At 35.8% G+C, this 12412-nt stretch overlaps 1 protein-coding gene across 1 annotated transcript in view; it reads left to right on the top strand.

The window, feature by feature from the left end:
• Positions 1-6107: 6107 nt before the first annotated feature.
• Positions 6108-12412, top strand: part of LOC110029909 — a 36850-nt gene continuing 30545 nt past the window's right edge. The window contains exon 1 of the mRNA XM_020732397.1: positions 6108-6482. Within this exon, the coding sequence (XP_020588056.1) occupies positions 6143-6482 (340 nt within the window). The 5' untranslated portion in view covers positions 6108-6142. The remainder of the gene's footprint in view (positions 6483-12412) is intronic.

Below are 12412 nucleotides of genomic sequence, written 5' to 3'. Positions count from 1 at the left end.
ACACACACACACACACACACACACACACACATATATAATCGAGTAATAGTATTTCAACAAAAACGAGCCGAACAAGAATTCGTTCGTGTTCGGCTCGTTAACTTAGTGAACGAGTCGAATGCGAGCTTCTTAACGAGTTGAACACGAGTTGTTCGCAAACAACGAGCTGTTTTGACGGCCCTACATGACATAATCATATAAATAATCTGAAAGATAAGAGGGTTTATGTTGTAACAAACGACGACCTGGGATCCTAAGGCTAGTTAGGGCTTAAATTACACAATATGATTCTGCAAAAGACCTAAAGATGAGTTGAGGACTTATGTCGTACTGGACGAGCTACCTCGAAGTCCTATGACTTTTTACTTAATTCTAAGAAAAAAATTTGTTATTGTAGATCTGCTTGCTTCCTCGAAGTTGTTCTTCTGTATATTCTTATCATGCTACCTATAGAGTTAGCTCCAAGCTCCTCTTCGAAGTGATAGCTCTAGGTTCAAGGTTTTAGGTTTTATAGTTTTCATATCCAGTTTTGTTATCATTCAAGTGTTAGAGGGGGGGGGGGGGGAAAGTGGGTTGGGTTAAAGTTGGTTAGAGGAGCTCCAAGCTCCTCTTCGAAGTGATAGCTCGAGCTCCTCTTCGAAGTGATAGCTCCAGGTTCAAGGTTTTAGGTTTTATAGTTTTCATATCCAAGCTCCTTTGCTTTAAAGTCTATTTATAATGGCGCGGCCACGGAAAACCAAAGAATTTCATTATTGCGCAATAATGTTATTTAATTATTTCATGTTTAAAAATTTTTTTATTCTCGTGTATTGTACAACTTCCGTGGAGCCAAAGAAGCAGAGAACTAAATATGTACATATAAAAATATGTCAGCACAAATATCAAGGCAGATGAATTGATCAAGAAGTAGATGAAAACGATCAAGCATAGCCTTCGACGATCTTTTTGGATTAATGTTGGAGACAGAAGCACATTATTCGAACGATCGACAGAAGGCGCCAGGAGAAGTTCTTGCAAGGCGGTAATTAACCTTCAGAACAATCATGGGGGAGCACTCTTTCAGATTAGATATAAATCAAGTCAAGACTTACCGGACGATCGACAACTCTCATCAATCGAATCGGTCCCCTGTCTTATTATATATAAATAAGTCTGTAATATTTGGACATAGACATATAAATAACGGTCAATGTCATGAATATGACACACTCTTTTTATTGTTTCTTACTACTCTGCCTCTCTCTCTCCTCCGAATCACTTTCTAGCAAATTGTTTAATTCCTTGGGTGTACTTCCCGGGCACTTTTGGATTCAACAATTAAACTTATTTATTTATGTATATGGAGCAACCATACTTGTTGTTGTTCAAATAATTTATTGAGTATTCAATATTAAGCTAGATGATAGCTAATATGAGTAAAATTTGATTAATTACAACTTATCAAATGATATATTTAATAATTATATGTTTTAATATTATCAATATTTTAAAATAATCTATTTATATTATTAAATTTAACAAAAAGGTGCTTCTAAATTACATATAATATTATTATTCAATTAGTGTAAAATAATTACATGCAACTTAAACATATATTTGAATGCTTACTTCTTTAGCCGTTAAAAATCATTTTTTATAATTTTATATAAATATTTTGCCACTCCTTAAAATTTTTTAACCTTTTAATTAACTCGTTTAAGTACTCATTTAATTAATAAGTAATCAAGTACAAAATAACTGTAATTTATCAAACATATTATGTGTTAAAACTCAACTCAAACAACTTATAATATGATCAAATCAAGTCTAATTAAAGCTCTATAAATAATTTAGATTTCCTATGTGCCTGCATAATTAAATTATAAATTTTTATTAATTTTAAATTATGAAATAAAAAAAAAACTCTTAGAAAACACCCTTCCTAAGGGAATTTGCTTTAAAACTAATTTTTTTAATAAAAAGGCCCTCATGAAGAATGTTTTTGCACCAAAATACATTTTCTTAATAGCTCCCAATACTAAATTAACTAAAAAATAAGCCCCTTCTTATAATTTAACCCCAAAATTGCGAGAAAAATTTGTGAACGTAAATGTACACAGTGCTGCGTACATCAAGGAGGTTATTTAGAGGGTATTGAGGGGTTATATTCACGTTATACCCCCTGTAACTTTCATTTAACCTACAAATATATGAAAACAGAAGCGTGAAACTTACGAGAAGGTACAAGTAGGTTACAGAGAGATTACAGGGGGTATAACGTAGATATAACCCCCCAATACCTTCTGAATAACCTCTCTGACGTACGCAACGCTGCTTGATTTTTCTCCAAAATTGCACCTCCGTCACGCCCATGCCATCCACACTGGTTCACCTGTAACAACTTTGATTCAAATTATGTAGAATTAGATTAAACAACTTCAAACAAATTAAAAAACATGCCTACCTCAATATCTAAAGATTTGCTGCTCCATGGAGCTATCTAATACAGGAAGGAAACACACTCATTTTTTATGTCTTTACATATCTAACACCTAAATTTCGTTTTTTACATATACATCATTTTATCATTGCATCAAAAAATGTAATTCACGTTTTAAAAGTAGGATAGTGGCATTTTTGGCGTTGTGTGCAAAATTTTAGTGGTATAACTATAAAAAGTGAAATTTATATGTAAAAACAAAAGAATTGGGTGGTATTAATATGGGCAGCTGCAGATTATTGAATAATCTACTGATAAGCTGATTAAAAATAATCTGCCGATAAGCTAGATGCAGTGGCTACTGCAAATTTTTATTTTTTCGGAAAAGTCAGACCGCAGCTAGAAAGATGTCATCCATCGCATCTAGACAGGTGCGCTGTGAAAACAATGTTTTCAGCGTTTTGAAAATCCATAAGCTGCCAAAACACAGTTTACCCAAACAAACCAGATGTATTTTCAAAACGCCACCGCACCAAATAAGCTGCCCCAAACAAATAACCGCCTCTAAATGAATTTATTTCTCAAGGGAGTTTTGGGCCAAAAAAATATTTTGGAGTATTTGTTTTCTCAGCAGCATACTTACCCGAATGGAAATATCATATGATATAAAGGGTCAAATTTTTTTTATTTTCTTAGGGCAATTACACGCATACCAACAAATTTCTATGTATTTACATGTCTAAATTTTATTTTTTACATGCATACCATCTAAATATTTCATATCATATTAAAAATATTATTACTTTAATTTTATAAGTCAAATAATGTTTTTAAAGTAGCATATATGCGATTTTCCTTTTTTTTAGTGATTTTTTGTTGGGATTCGAACTGTTAAGTTAATCTAGCTTGACAATTCTCTTATGCGAAAGAAAATATTTGGTCAGGACTCTGGATGCATAGGGGAGCGACACGTGTAAAGTGGACCAATCACAGTGTATTGTGATAGGTGCACTTTACACGTGGTGCATCTTTATTAGACTTTGGAGGATCCGAAGTCTTGACCTAATATTTTCTTCTTCTGCGGTGTCCCTCGCTCATTTTCTTCGAGGCAAAATTATAGTAAGAAGCATAATACTTTGTGAAATTAGGGGAAGAGAGCATAATATATATATATATATATATCCATTATAAAACAGAAGCGCAAAACTCACTAGTTATAGGTAGGTTACAAGTAGGTTTTCATGGAAGTTTCATGGGGTATAACACAGATATAAACCCCAATACCCTCTCTGTAACCTACCAAACTTACGTAGCTCTGCGTACGTCTCGCGTACGCAAATATCACTCCTTCAATTCGCCCCTCATCATTCTTCTAAAATATATGATCTTCTTCTCTTCCTTTTTTATTTAGTTATAATTTTTTTTTAATAAAAAATTATTCTAATATAATTTTATGTGTAATTATATTATTTCTTAGACATTAATTCTTTGCATTATGCTAAAATAACGTTCGTAAGTTTCATAAATCATCAGCCAAATGTTAAAATACTACGCGCTACATTCTTAAAATATTTAATTATTTCCCCTATGCAAATGCTGCCCATATTTTTTCTTAAATTATTTGAGTAATCGAAATATTGCACTTGATTTCTCTAAATTACTTACAATATACTGAAATGTTGTGTGTAATTATTTTATATTATTTGTAATTATTATTTAAATATAATTGCAAGTAAATAAATAGATTTTATATTTTAAAGAATGTACTGGTATGGATACAGTCTAAAAACCCGATGACGTAGGACTGCTGGTCTGAATGAGATTAAAATAGTACATTGATTGTCCACTGTAACAAAACTTTGTACAGATCGTATATAATTTTTAATCTTTTAAGAAAAATAGTTACGATAATTAAAACATTGTATTGGTCTGTAGAGAGTCTGAAAACCCGACGGCGCAAGGCTACTTATACGAAGAAGGTTGAAATGGTACCTCGACTGTCTTGTTAAGCAATGACCTATACAGAGCTTATATAATTTTTTATTTAACTATCATATTTTCGTAAAAAGTTGCTCGATATTTTGCATATTATTATATTTTTTATGTTGTTAGGATCGTGTCTCGTACTTCTTTGTTGGCAAAATACGAGTATTATTTAAATTTATCTCTAATTTGTTTTAATTCAAAGAAAAATTAATAAAACTTATTCCTGTCTCGCTCCCCTTTTTATTATGTTAATACTGAGTAGAATAATCTTTAGGGATATATGTGAATAAAATATATTGCATTTGAAGCTACAAAGAACTTTATAAAAAATGCATAAATTTCTAGGAGAGCTTGGAACATAAGTGATCTTTGTAACCCCCTCATCAGTTGAAAGTTCTTATAGCTACGAATGTATTTTTTTCATTGCATACATTACGACAATTAACATTTTCCAATACATACAAGTTTGTGTTTTATATTACATTCAAGTTTATACAACACACTAACATAAGTGTATGTATTACACTCTAACTTGATTGAAATATGAATTAATTAGATATAAACATTTTTTTTCTATTATGATAAAAGAAATTATATATATATATATATATTCAGTGTATTTGAAGCTATAAAGAATTTTGTCAAAAATAACTAAGTTGTCTAAGGAGAGCTTGTAACGTAAGTGATCTTTGTACCTCGCTTTTAACTTGGAAGTTATTATAGCTACAAATACATTTATTTCATTGCATATATCACAACAAATAATCCTTTCATTACATACTCGTTTATACAATACACTAATATAAATATATATTTTACTCAAATTTAAGTGAATTATGAATTAATTAGGAACTCATTCGTTTTTTATTATAACACAAAGTTGAAGAATCCTTAGAAAGCTCATCCCCCAAAATTTTTTGAGGTGATTAAATATAGGTTACCCAAAATATTGCTATTTATAGATCAAGCACTCTCTTTCATCAATTTTTCAAATTCTCGCTCAAATATCAAAATTGATCATAAAACCACAACCAAATTTTTCATTTTTTTATCAAATTCTCAATAACTTGATCGTGGCACGCGTAATTACATCAGTTTGATAGTTTAAAAATATTACTTGGTGTTCTGAGGCGAACACGAGCCGTTCACGAACAAAAAGTCATTTTGACAACCCTAATTAGCCAACCATAAGCTATAAGATGTTAACGATTGGAGCAAGATTTAAAATAACATTTGAATGGAATTTAATAATTTTTATTGTATTTTCTTTATTAATACTTTTAGTTGATTATAAACTTTTAGTTGATTATAAATCTTTGATTATAAATCTTTATAGCCTAGTAGTCAATTAAATTTTTAAAAAATACTACTCATCAAAGATATATATATAATTGATTAGTAGTATTTCGAGCCAAAACGAGGCGAACACGAACAAGCGAACACGAAGCGAACACGAACAAACAAATATTTGTTTGTATTGTTCGTGTTCTACTCGTTAACTTAACAAACGAGTCAAACACGAGCTTTTTAGCGAGTTGAACACGAGCCGTTCGCGAACAACGAGCCGTTCGTGAACAACGAGCCGTTTTGACAGCCCTAAAGGGCATACATATTTTTCATTTTATCAAATTAAAAAATCAACTAATTGCTTGTTTTATAACTAATAATATTTGCTGTGGTCTCTATCTAATTATCCCAACATTTTTTTTTGGAGCTCAACAGCCGTACTTCTCATAAATGTGCTCTCCTTATAATTTCTTCTTCCTATCGATGGATTTAGCAGCGGGAGCAACTCTAGCCAATTTCGCTTGCTGTTTCAGCTCCTCTTCTTCACCCTATTATCGCTTTCGTTCTTTTGATCCTTCCGTTTTACGGATTCCGTCTTGCTACTGCCCCAATTCTCGACGGCATTCTCTCATTTGCAATGGTAAGAAGAGGGTGTTTTCTGCCAAATGTTCCCCAAACGAACTCATATTAAAGGAGGAAGAAAAAGAGGAAGTTACTGAGGAAGATGTAGAAGAAGTTGACAAAGAATACGAGGACGAAACAGTGGAGTTTATCGAAGATTTCGGAGACGGTATTGACTTTATCTTTAGTGTTCTTGTTGTTTTTTAGTGCTTATTAATAGGAATTAGGTTTTTGTGTTTTCTGTTGATCTTCTGAGTTTTGGGCATTTGAGTTTTCCTTTTGTTTTGTTTTTGCCTTGTTAGTATTGTCGGACGATTGGCTCTGAACTGCTTTGATTCCGTTTTGGTTCTGCGGTTTTTAGCGTCACACTCTTTTGGAACTCAGAGGGGGAAAAGAAGAGATTTTGGCCGAAAGGAAAGCATAATGTTATATTAAAAAATGGGAAACGTACATCTAAACTTCAGTGTTTGGTATCTTGAGCATTAATCGCAGCCAAGTTAGATAAATTAGTACGCTTGAGCGCCAATCACACGTATGGGGACAAATATCTCACCTAGCTGGCCTTCGCAGCTAAGCAGTATTTAAATATTCAGCACTCAAAAAATTAAAAAGAAATAAGAAATAACACCTATCCTAACAATCTTGTCGCAAAGGCCCCGTCACCTTTACGCCACGACCAAAGTCACTGCCACCCATTCGGAAAAAAATCTTACATCAGTACTACGCACATAGAGTATCGTACGTAGCCAATGAAATCACTCCACGACACCCCGCGCGACAGAGAGAAAAAAACGGCACAGTAACACGGAGAATATTTCCCCCATGTTATTCATGTGTTATTGTGTATTATTCATGTGTTATTATGTCCTGAGAATATTCCTGGTGTTATAATAACACAATAACATATCAATAACACATGAATAACACACAATAACACATAAATAACACGGGGGAGAATATTCCCCCGTGTTACTGCGCCGTTTTTTTCTTTGTCGGGAATATTCCCCGTGTTATTCATGTGTTATTGTGTGTTATTCATATGTTACTCTGTCCTGAGAATATTCTTGGTGTTATAATAACACAATAACACATCAATAACACATGAATAACACACAATAACACATGAATAACACGCAATAACACATGAATAACACAAGGGGAAATATTTTCCGTGTTACTGCGCCGTTTTTTTTTCCCTGTCGCGCGGGATATCGTGGCGTGCTTTCATTGGTTGCACGTTAATTCTACGTGCGTAGTACTGATGTAATATTTTTTCCCCATTCGGCCACTTCCAACCTTGCCACTTGTGATATTACGACCTTCAATTTTGCCTTCTCTCCAGTAGCCACCATTGACCTTGCTGCTGCCAACCTCCCAACCTTTCCATCTTCGAGCTCTCGCCAACTGAAATGATTTTGCTAAAAAACTTAATCTATTCATGGAAGAATTGGGCTTATATAGCCTTATAACTTTCTTTACAAATAACACCCTTGAGTTCTTCTATATTTCGTATTTACAAATAGTACTCCAAACTATATATAACTTTCAACACTCCACCTCAACATGGGCAAAAAATTTCCACTAATCCTATCTTGTCACATAACTTGGATAGATCTAATGAGCAGTCCATTTGCGAGGGAAAATATTTGCCTACATAAGATGTACGCAGCGCTGCGTACGTCAGGGGGTACAGGGGGGTTATATCCGGGTTATACCCCCTTGTAACCACCGTGTAATTCCCTTATAACCTCCGTGTAACTTATTTGTACACATGAAACTACAGAAGCGCGGAACTCATTTGTAGGTTACAAGTAGTTTACAAAGAAGTTACAAGGGGGTTACAGAGGGGTATAACTCCGATATAACCCTCCTGTAACCCCTGAATGACCCCTGGACGTACGCATCGCTGCATATGTCTTATGTACACAAATATTTTTCATTTGCGAGACAGTCAACTACTTGCTCTCTAGTAGCTACTTGACTTATCTCCAGTAGTCCATTATTTAGCCTCTCCTTGTTGAAGAACTTATCAATCTCCACATGCTTGGTTTTGTTGTGGTGCACCGGGTTGTTCGCAATGCTGATTGCTGACTTGTTGTCGTACCACAACTTCATTTGAGCTCCTTGGTCCACCTTGAGCTCTACCAATAGAGTTCTCAGCCATAACATCTCTACAACTCCCAAGGTAGTGGCCCTGTATTCTGCCTCTGCCGTCGACCTCACAATTACCGACTGCTTCTTGCTCTTCAAGAGACCAAATTTCCCCATACAAACATATAGTATTCTGATGTGAGCCTTCTGTCATCAGCACAACTAGCTCAATCAGAGTCACAGTAGCCCTCAATACCTGAATGCCCATTTTTTCTGAAGAGCAACTCCTTTCCTGGTGCACTCTTCAGGTACCTTAAAATCTGATACACTGTATTCATGTGACCCTTCCTTGGATTAGACATATAGCGACTCGCTACACTTACTGCAAATGATATGTCAAGACGAGTGTGATTCAGATTGATGAGCCAACCTACCAACCTATGGTACCTCTCTTGATCAATTAGCTGTCCTGTCTCCGTGCTAAACTTCTCATTTTAATCAATTGGTGTAAATGTAGGCTTGCATCTCAAAATACCTGTCTCTGTGAGCAAGTCTAACACATACTTCCTTCGAGTTAAAACAATCTCCTTGCTCCTCGAGCCACCTAAATCCTAAGAAAGTATCGAAGTTATCCTAGATTCTTCATCTCAAACTCTTTGCCTATGCTTACTTTCAGCGGAGCAATTTCTCCCTCATTATCACCAGTGATAATCATATCATTCATATACACAACAAGAATAGTAATATGAATACCATGCCGTCGAAAGAACATTGTGTGGTCTGCATTGATCTGTTGATAATCCATGCCTACCATTGCTTTCCTGAATTTCTCAAACCAAGCTCGAGGAGACTATTTCAAATCGTAAAGTGACTTCCTCAATCTACATACCTTGCCCACTATTTGGTTTGTGTCAAAGCCTGGGGGTATATTTATGTACACCTCCTTTAGCAAATTCTCATTAAGAAATACATTTTTCACATCTAGTTGATGTAAGATCCATCCACTATTCACAGCCAGAGAGACGAGTGTCCCGACTGTGCTCATCTTTGCCACTGGCGCAAATGTTTCATCATAATCAATACCATACATTTGACTATACCCTTTTGCCACCAACTGTGCTTTTTAGAAATCAATCTTTTCTTTTGGGGTTTGTTTCACTGTGAAGACCCATTTGCACTCGACTGCCTTTGTTCTTGTTGGCAACAATGCAATCTCCCACATCTTGTTCTTATTGAGAGCACCAAGTTCCTTCTTCATGACATCCTTCCGCTTTGGATCCTCCTTAGTTACCTGCCAACACTTGGATATAAAGACAGTTTCTAAAGATGCAATGAATGCTTTGTATGCAGGTGATATATTAGAGTATAAGACAAACTTAGCAATGTCATGAGAGAAACCAAAACAATCAGGATAATAACCTGCATTGTTGCGAAAGGTCCTCCTTAAAGTCATGAGAGTGTGAGAAGAAGGAAGAAGAATCATATCACTTATGTAATCTGATTCCGAGGTAGATGGTGTAGGTGCCTCAGGAGTCGTGGTAGACCAGGACTCGTGACTTGTTGACATGAGTGGCATGACAGACACTGTTCTCTCATTTTGCCTCCTCTTCCTTATATACCCCCTTTGCTCCCCTTGGGCTTGAACACCAACACCTTTGAGCTCATTTTCCTCAAGGACTGTCTCTTCCTCATTCGATCCTTCCCACATAATGAGACAATACCTTTTTCCCACATGTTCCAATCTCTCACCATCAATACTCTCCTCCTTTTGCCTCATACCTCCATTATCCGACGAGTCACCAAATGGTGAGGTCACCTCCAAGAAGTAGTATGGTTTGAATTCTTAAGAAGTTACATCCATACGCACAAATAATCTCTTCTCCATCGAGCTTCAATAAACATAACCCTTCCGAGTAGCAAAATAACTCACAAAAACAAATTTTACAGCTTTAAGATCCAGCTTCCCTATTGATCGTCTGTTGTCCTTCACAAAATATACATGATAAAATACCTTCAATGAGAGAATCCCGTCATTATCTTCTTTCAACAACTATCAAGGAGATTGCCACCCCAACACTCTTGAAGACATTTTGCTGATCAATTGAGTGACTATCAAAACTACTTGCCCCTACAGGTGTTTTGGGACATTTATCGAATGCCTTGTTGACATACTCTGTACCATTATCAGATCTCAATATATTTACTACTGTACCGTATTGAGTCTGAATGACCCTGTGAAAATCTTTAAAGTAAGCAAGTGCATCACTTTTGTTATTCATCAGATATAACCAAGTAACACGAGAAAAATAATCAATGGAAGTCACAAAATATCTATAGTCATTCATCAATGTTGTAGAACAAAGTTCCCATACATCTGAAAGCACCAAATAAAATACACAAGAACTTCTATTACCAAAGCTAATATAAGAGTTCCTGGCATGTTTACTCAACTCACATGCATTACATAAGTTTTTTTTTGTTTGTCTTCTTGTACAAAGATGGATACAAACGACTCAAAAGATTAAACAAAATATCATGCTCTTATTATGTAACAACACATCCTCCACACTTCTCCCAGATCATCCTACTCCAACACGTTCTATCATAGAAGTCAGTGCCGAGTTTGTCTCTTCTCTATCCAAATACCAAAGTATACTATGTCATGTGCCAGTCCAAGTCTCCGGCCAATCCCCTTCTCTTGAAAGATCACTTTAGGAATGTCAAAGGCAACAACACACTTTTGGTTGGAGAAAAATGACACTAATGAATAAAATGTTCACTGGAAAGGAAGGAATATACAAAACATTGAAGAAAGTCATAGAATTGATACATCTTTTTGTACTCTTATCAAGTATAGGTTGTGCTGTACCATTTGCAGTTTGAATGTTCTCTGGAACTGTTAGATGAGTATAAGAATCGAATTCACTAATATTACTTGTCACATGTCGAGATGCATCAGAATCTACTATCCATTATGGTGATCTTATGGTAGATATAGATGTAAGAACATGTGTATGACGAGTACTTTTGGCTGAGTGAGCATAAGTATCAGTGTTCCTTTTTGTGATAATAAAATAGATGCATTCTCAGTTATATCACTTGCTGCTTTCTGCTTCATGTTCAACATCTCCAACAGCTCGTGATCCTCTTTGATAAAGATCACCCCTGTCTCTCCCATTCTTCGTTACCATCAAATTAGCTCGGTAGCCCCCTTTTCCATCTCTTTGGCCCCCCATGTTTATGACTATGGCCTCTAGACTATCCACATTCACCATTCTCTCTCCTTGGGTGGCTGTGGACTAGCCTTGCAAAGGTGTTCCACTTCTCCATAGTTGTAGCACCAGCGAGTCTCCCCTAAGCACCTGTCATACCTTCACTCAAGGCGACCAAAACGGATCGCATGTCTGGAAGTCCACTCGACTCAGAGTGCAGCCTCATGCGACTCTCCTCCTGTATCATCACTGCATGACCTCATCCAATGAAGGAATTGTTGTCTGGGCTAAGAGGATCGATCTCTTCTGAACAAAAAGCCAGTTTCAGATGAGTCAGAAACTACATATTTCCTATATGTGCAAAGATCTCCCCTTTCTTACACTTCGGATCACTACAACTTGACATAGGTGAGAAGTGATCTACATCTTGCCACAACCACTCAAGATCTATGGAGTACTCTCCTCGAACCAATGTCTCTATTTCACGCTGAATCTGAAACACCTTCATGTGGTTCTCCACTTCAGCATAGATCTTTTTCAGCTTCGCCCAAATGTCACTCACCTTTCTAATGTTATCCACTGATAAGGCAATTGAGGAAAGCATTGAGTTGAGCAACCTATTGTAAAACAAGGCATGTGTGGTTCTCCACTCATCCCTCTTAGCACTGCCACTCTTTGGATCCACTGTCGTCAGCTATTCTTCTAGTTTCTTCCTTACTAGAGCAACCTTGATCTAGCGTGACCAACTCAGATATTTGGCCGGTTCATCGAGCTTCAGATCCGCAGGAGAGAGATC

The sequence above is a fragment of the Phalaenopsis equestris genome, unplaced genomic scaffold (genome assembly GCF_001263595.1).
Source record: "Phalaenopsis equestris unplaced genomic scaffold, ASM126359v1 Scaffold000609, whole genome shotgun sequence".
NCBI classification, from domain to species: Eukaryota; Viridiplantae; Streptophyta; class Magnoliopsida; order Asparagales; family Orchidaceae; genus Phalaenopsis; species Phalaenopsis equestris.
Note: the sequence above shows the minus strand (reverse complement) of the source record. Positions and strands in the feature narration are given on the sequence as shown.